Source organism: Portunus trituberculatus, chromosome 33 (assembly GCF_017591435.1).
Source record: "Portunus trituberculatus isolate SZX2019 chromosome 33, ASM1759143v1, whole genome shotgun sequence".
Lineage (NCBI taxonomy): Eukaryota > Metazoa > Arthropoda > Malacostraca > Decapoda > Portunidae > Portunus > Portunus trituberculatus.
The window spans coordinates 652,501-671,802 of record NC_059287.1 but is presented as its reverse complement, the minus strand read 5'-3'; the positions used below and the strand labels follow the sequence as shown (position 1 = coordinate 671,802).

The window sequence follows — 19,302 nt, the reverse complement described above, 5'->3', positions numbered from 1 at the left end:
TCCGCTGGTTTTAAATGCTGCCCTGCTCGCCAGCGCCGAGCTAATGCGGGAGGATGGTCCCTGAGCGGGGCCGAGAGGGTCGGGGAGCGAGGCGTCTGACGCACGGCAGCCACGATGGCTACCTTGATGGCCAATAAACACGACCGTGAATTTTACAGCAGGTGACTCTGCCTGAAGCCAATTGGCACGTCACCTTCTTTCCCTGTTCCTACCTTTGCAGCCAGAAATCCTGGCACGTTTTATCCTTGCCACACATAAAACGCGTGTGCAATCCTGGGAAATTGTGCTAACAGATTTTATTTTCTCGCATGGAGTTTCAGTATAATGTTACAGTGTGGAGGGAGAGGGAGAGGGGGGCGATGTTTCCACTTAGGACCCGGGGAGCGGCCCGCGGCGCACGACTGACTGATATGAATAACAAATAAGGTTGTGAAACGTTACCTTCGGCTACTGAAAGTCACTTGAGACGGAATTTCGCTCTTGTGTGCCGTGTAGAGTTAAGTGTGTGTGTGTGTGTGTGTGTGTGTGTGTGTGTGTGTGTGTGTGTGTGTGTGTGTGTGTGTGTGTGTGTGTGTTCTATCGTTTCTTGCCGTTGCCTTTAGTTTCTTCATAATTTTTATGTTGCTGTTTACTTTGGAACAGTAGCGATGCTGGTGTTGGTGGAGGTGGTGGTGACGGTGACTGTGGTGGTAATGGTGGTAGTGTGGCAGCGGCAGGTTGAGGAAGCAGGCAGGGCGGCAGGCAGGGCGGCAGGCAGAGCAGGTGAGGCGTGGCGATGGCCGGGCCTCTGTACCGTTGGCAATGGAAATCAACGAATTGCTATTACTTGTGTGAGCAAGGCCTCGTGATGCATTTATTTATTTATTTGTTTTAGAAGAATGGCTCAATACCCATAGTTGATGGATTTATCTGATAGGCATTTGCCTGGAGCAGCTTTTTCACAAATATCGCCTCTGCAGCTTAACAAATGGCGCATAATTTTTGTACCATAGTTTTTGTATGGAAAATAAAACTACGAATACCTCAGCGTTCATTCAATGCGTGCTACCAATCTGCCACTCTAAATATTCGTTTGGAAGGCGGCTTCCGTTTTTTTTTCCCTTTAATTCATCAGTCAATGCATGTATGCAATAATACATGCATGTGTAGCTATATCATTACATAAACACACACCTGTATATGTATGAATGAATGTATATATTACTTTACATCTAAGTCTCCCTGAATGCATGTATGTCTCTTATGTTTCCTTATATAAATAATGTACCATCAGAGACGAAAAACTAACACTCCTCCTATTAATAACAAGGAAGCAGTCCAGGGGAGGCAGGGAGGCGCAGCTCACACAAGCACACTGACGCACAGCAACTGGCGGGACTCCCAAGCAGCCCACTAAACCTTGACCTGGGCGTGCGGAGGGGAAAAATACGGAACATTTCAACTGAACCTTTTACATTGTGCCGCTCTGCCCATGCCTTCTTCATACACCTCCACGCACCACAATACAACAATAGCCACACCTATGAAATGTTTCTCGAGGAGCGGAGTGGGGTCACCCAAACTGTCCTCCTCCATGCAAGGATAGATACTCGCGAAATGCAATGTGTGCTGGATATGAGAACCGGCTGTGCAGACGTGCAAGCCAGAGCCGCCTTTGTGCTCCAGGCGACGGTAGTGGTGGTGGTGGTGGTGGTGGTGGTGGTGGTGGTGGTGGTGGTGGCAGTGGCAGTGGCAGTGGCAGTGGCAGTGGCAGTAGCAGCAGAAGCAACAGCAGCAGCAGCAGCATTCAACAGGAGGATGGCGGACGCAGTAGTAGCAGTGTTTGAACAAAGTCCCCAAAATTCGTTTCCAGTTTCTTCCTTTCTTGACCCTTAAAGTTGAAAGAACGCGGGAAGGCTTTAAACTTAAACTTCAATGAACGATGCCCCCTGGAGCAATGTGTCCGGGGCAATAGAAGAGCGAGACAAAGGCGCCTCAGCAACGCCGGAGACGAAACCATCGTCGGCCTGCAGCGATAAACTAAATCTTTCCACAAATCATATATAAAAAATTCAAGCACCGGCTGTTTACAGAGACTGATGCACGTTAATCCTTGATGAACGCCGCTTCAGAAACACGTCCACAGTCAAGGAGTGAAGCAAGAGAAAACATGAAGCCCAAAGGAGCCTCTTACAGGTTGGGAAAGCGGTACTCACCCCAGGAAGAGTGCGTTTCTCGTGTAGTGCGTTCTGTGCGTTGAGTGCGGCCTCTCGCGTGGAGTAGGTGAGGAACGCGCACCCTGTGGAGGAAAAGAAAAACCAGAGTGAGTAACTAAAGGTCTCGAGAGTTCAGGGGGAACCTGAGAAGGCGTCTTGAGGCACAACGGGAGGAGGAGGAATGTAAAGGCACGAGGAGAGACAGAGATGGAAGGAAGAGACAAGATGTGGAGTGAATGACGGGGGTTATAATGTAGTGATTCAGGAAAGAAAGGGAGAGAGAATGGAGGATATGTCAGTAATCTCTCCTTCCTAAAGAGAGGTAATTTCTCATTATATTCCGTTTTGCATGACATCCAAGGTCACACTAATCATACATGCTGTAAATGAAGTATACATGAAACATAACTACTGAATCACCACGGAAATGGATCGACAACTAATGTGATACGAGACAGACATAGCTATAATAAAAAGGTGTGTATGTATATATATATATATATATATATATATATACACTTTTAGCATGAAAATACTCAAACTATACTTGTGAAATGGGTAGAAAACAAGGTCCACACATGAATAGCCATGAACCCGACCACCAGTAAACAAAAAGAAATAAAGTCAGTGATGAAGAAAAATCACCCATTAAATATTATTAATTAACGACATGAGACCTTTACCTTTTTTTCAGGCGGACACATTCATCACAATCATAAAAACACGATACTCACACATCAATTAAGGTTTTCATACCAATGGCGAGCCTTCGGTAAAAGACAGATTACTAATAAATCATGCATTTTTACCATACATATTTTTTACAACCACCACATTTCTCAAACCCACATACACAAAAGTAATACAGATTGCTATGAGAACTGAAATATGATACCATATTAATCTTCCCTTGGTAAGAATGGCCACAACAAGCACAGCCTCGTTATTCTGCCATATTTACTGCCCACTCGTTCACTTCACTCATAAAGGAGATAATGAAGGAGAATCATTTTTCTTTACTTCTAGAAATGTTGCTCTTTCCCTTATTGTTCTTGTAGCTAATTACACACACACACACACACACACACACACACACACACACACACACACACACACACACACACACACACACACACACACACACACACACACACACGAAGGGGGATGCTGGCGACTTCCTGATCTCTAATATCCGGGGTGGCGGGAAGGGTGTACACAGGGATATCGCCTCTCAGGGTTGACCGTGGCCACCATGTGCATCATTATGTGGTCTGGAAGGGGTGGAACGAACACACACACACACACACACACACACACACACACACACACACACACACACACACACACTGAAGATAAGAATTTAAAGTACATTCTAGCATAATTTTTACCTACAACTTAGTTCCTCACACGTCTCTCTCTCTCTCTCTCTCTCTCTCTCTCTCTCTCTCTCTCTCTCTCTCTCTCTCTCTCTCTCTCTCTTTCACACCACCAGGAAGACAATGAAGAGTTGTGAAGCTTGTACAGTGGAATGTCTCATCTCTCTCTCTCTCTCTCTCTCTCTCTCTCTCTCTCTCTCTCTCTCTCTCTCTCTCTCTCTCTCTCTCTCTCTCTCTCTCTCTCTCTCTCTCTCTCTCTCTCTCTCTCTCTCTCTCTCTCTCACTTTATTCACAGGCTGGGACTCGGCGGCGGAGTGTGGGAAGGCCCTGGACTAAGGAGGCGGCAATCGTACCTAGAGGCAGAGAAGCGTGAGGCACCCCAGCCCTTCCCCTTCTACAGGAGTCTCGCACACTTCCCTCGCTACCGAAGGCACAGAGGGATACAGGAACCCTTCCAGCCAATAACCATGGGAACAGCGCCACCATATGAGGGTCACTAGTGAAGACAATGTGTGTTTTCGCTTCCCTGATCTCTTCAAATCGTCTTTAATCAATCAGGACAGGATAACACATTCCAACCTCGCATCTACTAAACCTTATCTATTCCTCACTGCAACACAGCTGTCTGAGGCAACTGTCAGTAGCCCCTCCTACTTTCCTTATTCATATTTTCATTCTAAAGCTGGATGCTGCGTCTATGCACGAAGCGTCTTACCTTGCTCTGGTGCCCATGCTCTTGAATCTTCCGAGTTTTCACCACCTGGCTACGACTACACAGTTAGTCTCAAACTCATTTTTCTTTACTATAAATATCTCATCAATTTCCACATAAGTAAAAATTACACATATATAACTCGAGACACTTTAAAATGTAGTATACTGATTACTATATAGCGCAATTATTACAGATTTGAATCAATCAGCGCACTGTTAATGCCTGTCAAGCTTAGCAAATCCAACCACACAACATGATTGGATAGGTTACGTAAGGTTAGTAATTGAGGTAAATGTGATAAAATTTAATATATCTGGTACTAGAAAACAGGTATTTAAGGTTTTTGGTCACATTTCTGCATATAATGAGTCTGTGTTACTATGGAGAAAATAGGGATTAATATTTGGTCTCCCAGTGACTGCTTGGAAATGAAGCCGCGAGGAGGCAGGAACGAGGCAGAGATCAAGGCGCCCACCGCAAACTTATAGTATTAGCGAAATATAGGAGAGAAATTTTCCACAAAAGTTGGAAGTTAATGGCAACTTCACTGCCACGTAAAAATAATAATTTGTTCGCTTCTGATCAAACTTAAGTGACAAAAGGGGAAAAGTTTTGGGCCAAGTTATACCAACCTTCGTATTCCCTTCCCGTGCTGTCTACTGAAGGGTTTATCTGCAGGAAAGAGTTTACCGAGGAGAGAGAGAGAGAGAGAGAGAGAGAGAGAGAGAGAGAGAGATAAACTAGTACAATCATAACGTATCATTTTTCTATTACTACTATTATGTTTGGTTATCATTATCATAGCTGTCATCAATAGTAGTAGTAGTAGTAGTAGTAGTAGTAGTAGTAGTAGTAGTAGTAGTAGTAGTAGTAGTAGTAGTAGTAGTAGTAGTAGTAGTAGTAGTAGTAGTAGTAGTAGTAGTAGTAGCAGCAGCAGCAGCAGCATAGCATGATTACTATAGTTATCTTCCTTGATATCATTATAATAATTCTAAGATACAATTCAAACAATCATTAGTACTGACGCGAGAGCAGAAGTGGTAATGGAAGCAGCGACCGCATTTAAGTAGCAGCAAACATTCCTCACTGAACCGCCAGCCAGGGCTCCGTCACTTCCCAACACAGCTTTCCTCACCTTCCCTCTCGCCGCCTCGAGACACTCGCCCAAACAACCAAACTCGCCGCATAATACATCCATGAATCTTATGCTCAGGCTCGTGTTTTGAATAAGAATCGCATTACAGCAAACTCACTCCTCTGCTTATACCAAAGACGCCTCCAGGCAAACAGAGTCTAGGTACTCACCAAAATGTCATATGTCGCAATAAAGAAAACATTAGGCTACCTGCAGCAGTTGCGTCACAGAGAAACCCGAGCGGGAGAGCTACAAGAAAACATCCTTTTTATGGAGACATTTGCGTCGCGCGCCACACTCCCTCCATTTCGGGCAAACTTTTGGCGACAAAGAACTACCAATTTAAAAGTTTCACCGCCATGCCGAGCGTATAACATCCGCTACAGACAAAACACTGAGCACTCGTTTGCCTTACCGTCAAGCATTGGTACGCACCCACATGCCGTGCTGGACCGCCTCGCCCACTGCTAAATACTCAGCCAACCACTATATCTTGCCAGCCTCCATCTAACACACACGGTCTCTCCCTCGCTGTCCCTCGTCCACTCGGCAACCACGCCACCAGAGTTCTCGGCTTTTTCAGTGATTATTTCAGACGAGAGGGAAAGGGGGAATAAGTAAAGTAAACAGGAATAAAGAAAAAGCTGGAACTCATATGGATTCATGGGAGAGATGGGAATGTGATAAAGGGAAAGATCAAGGCAGTTAAGGATGCAAAAACGTCCCTATATAAAAAGATGACATAGGGGCAGAAAGAGGGCTATGCAGAGAAGAAAAATGGAGCACAGCGGCGGAGGGTGAGGTGGAGAACGGAAATGTGGAATGCAAAACGGACCATACACAAGGAAGGAAGTTATGGACAATGGAGAAATGGTGCCTGTATTTGCCTTCCGGTTCAGGATAAACAAAGATGCGGCGGACGCTTCAACCAAAGTGGCCATTGTTTGCTGTAACAGTCCTGGCTATTCATGCGTGGCCTTGGGAAAAAATATCATGAAATGGTGGAAAATTTTAGATATGTGTTTAAAATATATGGATAACCCCTAATTATGTTGTCTACCCTTCATATACATGTCGCACCACCCCAACAACCCTCTATTATACCACTGCAACACACACACACACACACACACACACACACACACACACACACACACACACACACACACCTTACAACACTTCCATTTCTGTCAGCTGCCCATTTAGTAACCCCCAGCTATTGATACAAACCCCAAACCTTCACAACACAAACAATCACAGTCACCACACTACCACCACCACCTTCCTTTTTCCCTCCAGCAGGCCAAACACGCCAAGACAAGACAAGACGAGCACAAGCAGTAAGAAGCAAGACTACATCCTTTATATAAAACATTCCTTCGTGACTTTGAGAGAAAACACGAGGTCATAGTTACAGACCATCACGAAGTTTGGTCTGGAGGCGCCACCATCTTTAACGAAGGCCTGGTATCGAAAAGCATCAGTCACTTTGGTTTATATGAACTTTCTGGACTTGGCGGGATGGAACGCGGAAGCCAGATAAGGTGAAATAGGACGGCGACTGTCGATCAGGGAGGAGTTGGGAAAGACTCTGCCACCGCCAGACCCGGACCTTGCAGCTTCGTGCGCCACCACCATGGGGGAGACTGAGAGACGGAGAGGGAAGGGGAGTGGAGATACCAGGAGAGACACAGAGATACGGAGAGGGAAAAGGAGGCAGAGGACAGCTGGGTGACAGAGAGACATGAGACAGCGATGATAAACGAAGACTGAGAGAGAGAGAGAGAGAGAGAGAGAGAGAGAGAGAGAGAGAGAGAGAGAGAGAGAGAGAGAGAGAGAGAGAGAGAGAGAGAGAGAGAGAGAAGAGGAAGGATGAAGATTGAAAAATGAAGAAAATGGAAATCAGAAGAGGGAGCGAAGTAAGGATAAGAGTGAAAAGAAGTCATGAGATAGATGGGTGGCGAAGGAAGACTATGGTTGAGAAAAAGGAAAACAAGGGCAGAAGAGAGAGTGAAATGGGAATAGGAGAGGGATGGAATTGGAGGGAAGCATGAGGGAGGGAAAGGTAGGAAAAGGAAGGGTGGAGATGGAAGAAGGAAAAGAGGAAGGAGGACGGGAAAAGCAGGATGAGGGGTAAGTAAGAGAGTAAGAGGAAGGAAAAAGAAAAAAAATGGAGAGTGAAAAGGAGGAAGAAAAGGTGAGGATGGGGAAGGGTAAGGGAGCAGCAGGAGTAAGGGAGAAGAGGAAAGCAGAGAGGGACAGAAGGAAAATCAGGACAAAAAATGGGAATAGAAAAAGAAAAAAGAGACGAAAGAGGAGGATGGAAGAAGAACAAGAAAGAAATGGAAACGGATAAAGATTGAAATTGGAGAAGAGAGGAGACGGGGAGAGGTGAAAAGGAGAAGGAAGAAGAGGAAAAGGAAGGAAGCTGGGGAAGGGAGGAAAAGAGAGAGAGGGCGGAAGATAGAAATGAAAAACGAAGAGAAAGAAAGAAGAGAGAAAGAGTAAAGAGAAATGTAACTAATCTGACAGTGGAGTTCCTGATTTAGAGGATTCGATCTCAAGTAAGTTGGCATGGGATGATCCTCTTTCCCTCCATAATTCCTCACTGTGCGCCTCTCAAGACTTCCCTGTCAAGCATATTGTCCTTAACCCGCATCAATTTCTCCTTTATTGCCAAACGTACTATTTTTCCACCCACGTTCATTCTTTATTGCTTCCTCTTAACTCTCGTTGCACCTCTTTTCTATCCACCTATCCTTTCCATCCATCCTTTCTATCCTCTCCCCTCCCTCTCCCTCTCCCGCCGTGCCGAAGTCTCGTAGCGGGTGGTTGGCTGTCCTGCCGGCTGTCGGGGCGCCGCCGTATGGTCAAGACCCCTCAACAATTTCGACTAAAACCCTGAAAACATGAAAAGTTTCGAGTGAGCGTGAAATTCTCGGCATCAGGCTCTGTTCTCGGCCGTCTCATTTCTGCTCCTCGGCCCCCACTGTTCTCCTGGAGGCGAGGCGGCCGTCTCCCGCGTCTCGCCGCCTCCTATCAAGAGTCGCGCCTCACGCCAAACTTCTGGACAATAAAAAAATACGTAAAAACGCGTCGGACTCAGGGACACACACTCGCGACCTGTTTCTGCCGCCGCCGCCGCCGCCAGCTCCGCGCTCCCCTGGCAAAAATTGGGCTCACATGTTTGTATATTTTGATCCGTGTCCCTCCACAGCTTCCCCGTCAAGGCTCAAAATTAAATTGTGTGCTCCCTCCTGCTGGTGGAATTGATGATGGCCGGGCTGACTCTGTTCATTGTGTGGCTCGTCGGCTTGGCTGCACTTTTGAATCAAATCGCCGGCTGTTGCACGGTTATTGGCACATTGGAATTTCTCTATAAATCTCGACAAAACTTTAAGCATTTCATATTTAATAAACAAATCACGTGTGTAAAAACTGACTTTACAATGATCCGGTAATATTAATGCATTCTTTTTCACACTATAGCTTTTATACTCTCTTTAATAACACGCTTTTCCATCGTAAACACGTCGAGATGGCTGCGAGTGACGGCAATCCCTTAACGGAGCGCGATCGGGAGGAGCCCAGGGCGACTAACGGAGACGGGGAGAGACAAGTTACGAGCCGACACAGTTTGTGGTTACATTTGTCCATTTCCGAGCAGGATTACGACCACCGACCAGACCGCCAAGTGATTCAGGCTGGCCAGTGGCGGTGAGGCGGCGGAACAGAAGCAGCGCCATTCTGACCCGCTCTCGCTAGTAATGTGAACAGATAACCACTCTAGAAACGGTGTCATTTCCTTAACCTATCAAAAACATTCAACTCACACAAAAGATAAATAAATAAATAAATAAATAATAGAGTAAGAGAACAATTAGATAAACATAAATACTTGACAAACACAAAGAAAAACGTATACATTCTTTGACTCTCAACACACACTAGCTAACACACTCAAACTTCCAACATTGTGAGCACCTCGTCTAACACACAAGCACAAAACAGCCACAGCCAAAAAGAGATACAAAACAGAACCATCACTTATTCATCCTTCTCTCAACAACATAAAAGGCGGCGACAGACAAACATAAAAAAATAATAGGAACAAATAACTAGCAACCGCACACAAACACACACACACACACACAAAGAGACAACAGGCAAAACAGTTAAGCTTCCGGCCGAACACACGAATAAAGGAAAACAATCATTCATCCCTCAGTGAACGAGGCTACAGAGTACAGAGGCCGGCGTGTTGGCAGCATCGCGGGACTGGCTGCCTTATGGTGATTGCGCTGTGCATCAACCACTCGGGGGGGAAGCAGGCGTGAGCAACGACTAGCCCGGCGCACAAAGGCTCCGTCCTCGCCTCGTCTTATTGCCATGCTAAACGCTGCCCGAGTGAGCGATGGGCACGCGAATCAGTTACTCCGTGCGACCGTGAGCGACTGTGTCAGAGAGAGAGAGAGAGAGAGAGAGAGAGAGAGAGAGAGAGAGAGAGAGAGAGAGAGAGAGAGAGAGAGAGAGAGAGAGAGAGAGAGAGAGAGAGAGAGAGAGAGAGAGAGAGAGAGAGAGAGAGAGAGAGAAACATGAATAGCAAACTTAAAAGCCAAACACACGAATCTAGTTTAGCATTACGAATTTAACAGTACTGTCAGAACGGGAAGAGGAGGAGGAGGAGAAGAGGAAGAAGAGGAGGAGGAGGAGGAGGAGGAGGAGGAGGAGGAGGAGGAGGAGGAGGAGGAGGAGGAGGAGGAAGAAGAGGAGAAGGAGGAAGAGGAAGAGGAAGAGGAGGAGGAGAAGGAGGAACAAGAGGGGGAGGAGGAAGAGAGGAGGAAACCGAAGAAAAACAAAGAAAATCCATGAAAATTTTATGTATAGGAAGAAATTTTTATAAAGAAATGAAGAAATAAACAAAAAAATAAGAGTGAAGACAAAAAAATACATAAAAAAAACAAGGACAAGCACAAGAAAACAGAAGATAAAAAAACAATGAGACAGGAGACAGAGAACCCAGAAGAGAAGGAAGGACAGAAGCATGTGACACAAAGCCTACAGGACAAGTTCGCGTGAAGGTGAGCTGGAATGCACAACAGTTCATTACACTACACACGCCTACACTGGGGCGCGTTATTGTTCCTCTCCCGGTGTGCACTGTAATGGAGTGTCGTGCATACATTACGTGAGGAGCGAGGCGCGGGACACTCACACCCCTGCACAGGTGAAGGCATGTGCTGTTCCCGCATGACGAAGGAGGAACGATCTATAAAGGTAATGGGTAGGCAGTCCTCACATATGTCCCCGGCACCCTTCCTTGGCGCTTTCTACACAACCAAGGCAAGGATGGAAATACTCGATGGTAAACAGTTGTGAGCTTTTAAATATTCATGATCTATAAAGGTAAAGGGTAGGTAGTCCTCATATTTGTCCCCGGCACCCTTCCTTGACGCTTTCTACGTAGCAAAGGCAAGGATGGAAATTACTCGATGGTAAACAGTCGTGAGCTTTTAAATGTTCACGATCTAATAAAGTAATAAGCAGGTAGTTCTCAGTCTCCACATTTGTCCCTGCTGGCTTTCCTTCGTGTTTTCTCTATCATGAAGGTAACACACATAATTTCCTTAGTGTTTTCTCCATTATGAGCATTAGATATTTGACACTTGCAAGACAAAACGGGAATATCGACAAAAAGAAATTCTAATACAAAAAGGACGGCTATATAGTGATGGCATAAATTAAAAGACGAGAGAGAAAGAGAAACCAAGGCATAAAACAATGATAAACCTGTTATTTCTGTTGCGAATTATTCTATTTGCACACATTTTGAGCTAAGACAAGACTATGGATAACTAAATAAAATAAAAACAAAAACTATATATGATAATAATGAAGAGAAAAGACACTAACATTTGGTGTATTTTATGCCATCAACACAGATACATTTCCAGCTAAGAGCGAAAGAACAAAAATAACAGCAAAGAAAATAGAAACCAAAGCAGGGAACTCTATGTGATAACCATAACAAAGAGGTAGCGAGGCACACAACACTGGCGGGTAAGAAGTGCCCACCACACCACCTCTGCCTACCTCGCTGCTATGAATCGCGGCCTAATCTCCATGCAAAACACGCCACGCTGTGAGGGAAACACCAACCAAGTGCTCTGCAATATCAGCTCGTGATAAGTATTGGCAGACACACTCCCATATGCATAAACGTTCTGGCTTCTTATTTCCATTTTTAACAGGTTCCAAAAAAAATTATTAATACTTTCAACAGTATCACTATGATTCTAATTAAAAAATGACGAGAATTCTGCTTCATCGCTCTTAACCGCTTCAATACTGGGACACATTTTTACCTTGAGATTTGTGTACGATTAGACCATTTCCTTGACATTAGGAAGGGTCTATGGAGGTGAGAAAATTAATTGCCACAGTTGTCACTATTCTAATCACCCACATAAGTTTCTGAAGCTGTATAAAATCGCCAAATAGTAACTAGAATGTATAAGGAAACACGTCAAGGTACTCAAGATTCTACCGGTAACTCTAATGGTTTTCAGGAGCATTTTCTTGATTCAATTGAGAGTTTGAAACGGATTATGCATCACATATAGGATAATATCTGTGAGAATCTGAATAGTCATGTCGTGAGCATTTATAAGTAGCCCTTATGAGAGAGCAGCGCATCCTAGCTATAATAACATGGACTTTGCATCGCCAATAAAAAGAAAGAAAATCATTTAAGAATCCATCTAATCATTTCTGATGTCTTTTGATTTAGTATTTAACCCCTTCAATATCATGACGCGTTTCCACATTCATTCTGGTTATCATTTGGTGATTTCATACAGCTTCAGAAACTTACATGAGGACAGAAATATTAAAGGCTCTGGCTAGTAATCTTCTGACATCCATAAACACTTCCTAATATAAATAAAACCGTCTAATCACACACAAAACTAATGGTAAAAATGCGTGCCAGTACTGAAGAGGTGAAAAGAGAAAACAAAGAATTCACACCTCAAGCCTCACTCTGGAACAATGAACCAGGCACGTGTAGTGTTGGCAGGGCGACGGAACGCGGCCAACAGTTCACCAAGGAAACAAAAGATAAGATAAAGAGAGGGGGTGTGTCTGGGAGGTGATAAAAGGCGAATAAAAGGGGAAAAAGAGAGTCTGGTAGTGAGGGGAATATAAGGGGGATAAAAAGAATATGAGAGAGCGAAAGAGGAAATGAGCTTCAGTGCAGAAAGGGAGCAAGAAAGTAGCGAGCGAGCGAGTGGTGAGAGGGAGAGAGAAAAGAAGTAGGTCCAATCAGAGCAAAAAGTAAGGTAACAGAGAGAGAGAGAGAGAGAGAGAGAGAGAGAGAGAGAGAGAGAGAGAGAGAGAGAGAGAGAGAGAGAGAGAGAGAGAGAGAGAGAGAGAGAGAGAGAGAGAGAGAGAGAGAGAGAGAGAGAGAGACAGACAGACAGACAGACAGACAGACAGACAGACAGAGAGAGAGAGAGAGAGAGAGAGAGAGAGAGAGAGAGAGAGAGAGAGAGAGAGAGAGAGAGAGAGAGAGAGAGAGAGAGAGAGAGAGAGAGAGAGAGAGAGAGAGAGAGAGAGAGAGAGAGAGAATGGGTAGCGAGGGAGAGCAGCAACACCAGGTAGGAAGGAAGGAGGAAGAAGAGGGAAGGCAAGGAAGGAAGGCAGGAGAGAGGAAGTTCCCTCGGATAAAAAGAAAGCCTTCTCCTTCGCAGTGGACGAAGTCTCGGTCAATTTACATACGGAATCCCGGTCTGTAGCGATACGTCAGGATTTAGTCTTCATATATTCGCTCTGGGGATATTCGGCTCACTTCGATTGCGCTGAATGACGCTGGGGTGCCGAGGTCAGAGGGTTTTCAAGCAGAATCACAAAGAACACAAGGAGTCAGACGAAGGAAAAAGGAAAAAGGACAAAATATATAGGGCTGGAAGGATCAACAATGCGATTTACGAGAAGAGGAAAGAAAAAAAAGTAAGCTTCACTGAACACCCAAAGAAGCTGGCGAGGTGAAAACTTAGGTAAAAGCAAGGAAAGGAAATTGAAGCGAAGAAAAAGATACACGAAAAAATATGTGGCAGCTGCGATAAGGAGAATGAAAAAGAGATTGATAAAATGACCAAGTGGGAGGCGGCGAGGAGAGAATGAAGAAAATGAATGGTGTGTCCAGGGAGGAAGAAAGCGTGGAAAATCAGACGAAGACGGATGGAATGCAGGGAGAGAATGAACGGAGAGCAGAACGAAAAATGAGACGCAAAAAATAATACCAAAGAAAGTGCACACGTGGTAAAACTGCATAGAATTTACCTTACTGGCGTCCTTCCTTCTTCCTTACCTTATCCCTCTTCATCGTTCCAACCTCCTTGACTACTGAAACTACCCAGATAAGTGAGCATTCGTCTTAGCCACCAACTTTACCGGGATTTCCTTACTGACCAGCGCTGGGGTTGAAAAGAGGTAAAAAGCTTCGTGTCACAAGCACCCTCCAGGTAAGATTGAATCATAAGCCGCTTTTGTCGGTACACTGGCGGCGGGGGAGAATGTAAGTGCCTCACAGCACGTCCCTCACAGCACAGGGAAACCATCATGTTCTTATCATTCCTGGTTTTGCTTGAATGTCAGTTGAATATGTACATGATAAGGTAAGAAGAGAGAGAGAGAGAGAGAGAGAGAGAGAGAGAGAGAGAGAGAGAGAGAGAGAGAGAGAGAGAGAGAGAGAGAGAGAGAGAGAGAGAGAGAGAGAGAGAGAGAGAGAGAGAGAGAGAGAGAGAGAGAGAGAGAGAGAGAGAGAGAGGATAAGGGCGTGGGAAGAAGGATTAAGGAGCTCAGAGAAGGAATCTGAAGGATGGAGTGTTAAAGGATGAGAGAAGAGTCCAGGTCCTTTCCTTACTTTGCACGTCTCTCTCTCTCTCTCTCTCTCTCTCTCTCTCTCTCTCTCTCTCTCTCTCTCTCTCTCACACTACACAAGACGGCTACTAATTAAAGTTGTCTCATGATCATCACCTTCCTTCTCCTCCTCCTCTTCTTCCTCCTCCATATTATTGCCCTCTCTCCCTCTCTCTCACTTCTTCCTTTATTTCCTCCTTTCCCTTTTATTCCCATCTTCCCTCACATTCCGTCTCGCCTGTCTTCACCACCGCCCTTCCTCTCTCCTTCCACCAGCACATCACCAGCCAAGGATTACACCAAGTGGTTAAAAATACTCCACTGGGTAATCTTACTCAAACATGCTCAGTGAGAAATACCCGCGCACGACCGTCAGGCACGCGAGGGTACGACCACGAGTTAGCGGAGTGGGCGAAGCGGGCAGGTGTGTCGTCTTAGGGTCGTGATGGATGAGTAATCGTGGGCGGGATTATAGGACAGTCATGAGGGGTGATGCACGACTGCCATAAACATGTGGGGGTATTACTCATTATAAAATAGTGGGTCTTTCCTTCACTGCGAAATTGAGGCTCAGCTCGGTCCGTCCCTCCCTCGCTGGCTCGCTCCTCCTTGCAAGAAATATAAAGATTTGGTGTTTTCTTCCTCCTCCTCCACCGCTGCCGTCTAAAAATAAGATACATAAAGGACAAATCCCCACGGGTAACCTTACAGCGAGGTAATATGACGGGCTTTTTGCTATTTGATCATATTATATTAGTGGAGAGACGAAACCCTTCCAGTTATGGGGTACGAAACTGCGGCAGCCACGGGGGAATTATAAGGAAAGAAGCTTGAAATGATACAAAATCCATCATCAAATTGAGTTCATGTATAGTAAGAGCAGTGTGGTGTCGTTTTAAGAAGTGTATAGCAGTTTGCCGCATCTTAAATTAGGTACTAGCGTCATGATTCAACACAAGACATTACAATATACATCACATTGGGTTGGTGAACAGAATAGTTACACCTCTTCACCTCTTCAGAAACCTACAACGCTTAAGTGCAGTGTTATGAGAGTTTTCACGTAATGGTTCCCCGCTAGAGATGAACCAGTGATAACAATATACGTCACATTTGGTTGAAGTGTAGCTGTATAATTGAACAACCTTTTTAGAAACATGGCATTTTAACACAGGGTAATTGGGTTTCTTACGTCATGATTCCGTGCTAGAAATGAACCAGAAATAACAAAACACATCATCACATTAGCCCGTGGAATAGCGGTACAGTTCTTGAGAAACACACAACACTTTAAAACGCTGTAATTGAGGTTCTCACGTGATAATTCCACCCTATTCCTGCATCCTCTTTACATGGGCCATCAACAGACCTCCTCCCGCGACGGCACGGGCGCTCCTCGGGTACACGACGATTACGCACATTTTTTTTGTCCCCAAGTAGCAGTCTTACTATTACTGTTAGTACCACGGCAGCTGCTACTACTACTACTACTACTAATACTAATACTACTAATACTACTACTACTACAGCTGCTGCTAGCACGGTTGTTGTTACTCACGAACACAAGATTGCCTGAATATCACACACACACACACACACACACACACACACACACACACACACACACACACACACACACACACACAGTAATCAAGGAGGATCTTTACACGGGCAATCTTGACGTCATTTCAGGAACTATTACCTCACTACCACACTACTATTACTCTACCATTACTATATTACCGCGCCTCTATTTGCCGCTGCTACAGAGAACAAGACACGTTCAGGAAGTCTAGACGGAACTAAGTGCATATCTTCTTATTCTTTTCGGATTTTTATGACTTCATTTCGCATTACGACACATTCACAGAGCGGCACAAACTCTCCCTCTGCCGGGCGGGTTGGCGAGAGCAGCGGGAGGCGACGAGCGGGACGATACTTGTACGAATTGCCACTTCCATCACAAGTTCATAAGAGATTCCAGCAAAGTACACGGCAATATTGTTCAGTTGTTAGACTACAGAGCTGTTTACATGGTTGTTTAAATTGTATGATTGCTTCAGGCACAGCAGAATCACGAATCAATTGAATCACAGGGAGTCAGTCTATTTGAGGGGCCTTTTTCAGTATCATGAGTTACAGGAAGGAAAATAAAATAAGGAATGGTAAGTTCTAGGAAAAGTGGAAATTTTACACTAGAACAAAGTTAGAGAAACTTAATGGACAACGAGAGATTAAAGATTAAGGGAGGAAAAAGGAAAGGGAGTAAGTTAAGCATACAAACTTAGACGGAGATGTAAACGAGAATGTTTATTAATTAGCGAAAACAAGAGACAGAAATGGGAAGGTGAGGTATAGGGAATAGACCCTTAAGGGGAAAGAGCGGTGGAGTGTAGGCGAAGGAAATAAGTATTGGAAACATAACAATAGAGAGAGAGAAAGAACAGAGGTATGAAGTGTTGAATGCGAGGAAAAAACGGAATGGAAAGGGTTGGATGTTCGAGAAAAGGAAAGGAGGAAATAATTTAAAGAATAAAGTGTTAGAAAGTGAATTCATAGTTAAGACATCACTGAATATCTGAGAAAAATGTTAGACCGAAAGACAGAAATAGAGAAAGGTGAAGTGAGAAGCGACGGAAATTAGAGTAGACAATAATAAAGGAATAAGAAGAGAAATTGTTGAAGATTTAGGAAAAGAGAGAGAGAGAGAGAGAGAGAGAGAGAGAGAGAGAGAGAGAGAGAGAGAGAGAGAGAGAGAGAGAGAGAGAGAGAGAGAGAGAGAGAGAGAGAGAGAGAGAGAGAGAAAGGACCTGGTGAGGGGACAAAGAGCACACTTTACGTTCACAGTTAGTCCAAAAGCGTCAGGAAGAGTCGTGGCTGCGTTAATTGCGAAGCTTTTGTGCTGGATATGAGCGAGTCCCGCCAGCCACCCCGGTGCTACCTCGGCTTGCTTGGGAACACTTCAAATTTAAAACCACCGTAACAGAGAACCTGGAGAACCCGAGGCTTGATGTTTAGCGACTCGTAAACCATAAATGTACTGAGTAAATGACGGCGACATGACAGTAATACGCTCACAGGTAAAATGAAAATGTCAGTTCTAAGATTTTTTTTTTTTATAAGTTTAACAGAGAACCTTAAGAATTTCAAGTCTTGGTGTTCATTGACTCAAAGGATAAATATTAAGTAAAGGATATAAATAAATTCACGAAAATTAAGTTGATTTACAAATAAACAATAGACAAATCATTAAAGTACCTAATTGAATGAAAAATAGTCAGTTTCTATGAAAAAAGAAGGAAAAAAAGCTCAAGTCAGAACCTGGCGAGCTTTAATCGGCGTCAACTCATGAGGCTCAAATATCCTTAAGTAAATGACACGCGTAAATACACGAGGCGTATGTTAATTGACAAATAAACGACTGACAAATTGTCTGGCTAAATGAAAAAGTCAGTTTAACAAAAAGGCAAAAAAAAAAAAAAAAAAGATGAACGGATGAATTAAATTAATGGCGTGGAGTGTCATGTTTATGCCGGTGAGTGTGTCAGTGCCGCGTGACGGGAGGGTGATACATTAAATGGCGCACAATATTTGATGAAAAAACAATTGTTCGTTGTTGCTTGTGATCTGCGTATTGCCCCTGACTCCCGCTATCTATACATCACCCTATCTATTCGTTCATCCATCTATCCATTTACTCCAATGTACATGCGTTGGTACAGTCCGCCAATTTATCAAAGAGGTCTTAATTCATCGAATTTATTGTAACCTTTTTGCGCCACACACGTTATTGTTTTGAGCTTCAGGCAATGTGTAAAAAAGCAAATAAACTTGCTTGTCCATACCTATTTTTATCAACTTTTTTTATTTGGTTATTCATTAGTGACGTCAAACACGCACAAACACACACACACACACACACACACACACACACACACACACACACACACACACACACACACACACACACACACACACACACAACACACTGTCAGCCTTCACGAAAGTTTCATGGTAGAAGGGGGAGCTTCCTCAAAACCCTCACCAGCACCATATTTGTTGTGTTGTCATGACTCAATCATGATATAATTGCAACCAAAGTAAACACACACACACACACACACACACACACACACACACACACACACACACACACACACACACACACACACACACACAGCCCAACATCACTCCTATCACAACCAACAACCTCATACAATTCTACCCAAATTAATTTTCCTTACAATTCACACACACACACACACACACACACACACACACACACACACACACACACACACAATGAAGTGGGCAAGAGGAGGCAAGGATGAAAAGCAGAGAAAGCACACCTACTGCTTTGAGTTGGCTGCGCTATTACCGATGATGTAGCAGCCAAGATGAGACCAGAGAGAGAGAGAGAGAGAGAGAGAGAGAGAGAGAGAGAGAGAGAGAGAGAGAGAGAGAGAGAGAGAGAGAGAGAGAGAGAGAGAGAGAGAGAGAGAGAGAGAGAGAGAGAGAGAGAGAGAGAGAGAGAGAGAGAGAGAGAGAGAGAGAGAGAGAGAGAGAGGAGGGGTAGTACCGGGACTTCCCTAATTAGCAGTTGTATCTGGCCGTAAAATTATCGAAAGAGTGTTGGCGACTATGAATTATAAGAATTTTACCGCTAATGAATACTTAAATACCCGCATTATCACCTAAATCAGGCGGTGGGCTGTGTTTTGCAGCCACTAATGACATAATGAAGTAATGAGACGTCCGCGCCCTCTGATCTACTACACCAACCCGCTGGAAAAAATGTGCTAAAACATCCTAAATTCATTAAGTTGAACGAAAATGACCTCAAATTTTCATACAGATCCTTAGGGAAAAAATCAGGAATGTGGAGGAATAATGCACTGTGACCTCCATTGTTTAAATTTCGTTAATAAAGTCATTGAAATCATGGAGAAAAAAAGAATA

General features: G+C 44.3%; 1 protein-coding gene across 1 annotated transcript in view; it reads right to left on the bottom strand.

The window, feature by feature from the left end:
- Positions 1 to 2,066: 2,066 nt before the first annotated feature.
- The window catches only part of LOC123512189 (CUGBP Elav-like family member 5), a 507,702-nt gene continuing 490,466 nt past the window's right edge, over positions 2,067 to 19,302 (bottom strand). The window contains exon 2 of the mRNA XM_045268432.1: positions 2,067 to 2,278. Within this exon, the coding sequence (XP_045124367.1) occupies positions 2,067 to 2,278 (212 nt within the window). The remainder of the gene's footprint in view (positions 2,279 to 19,302) is intronic.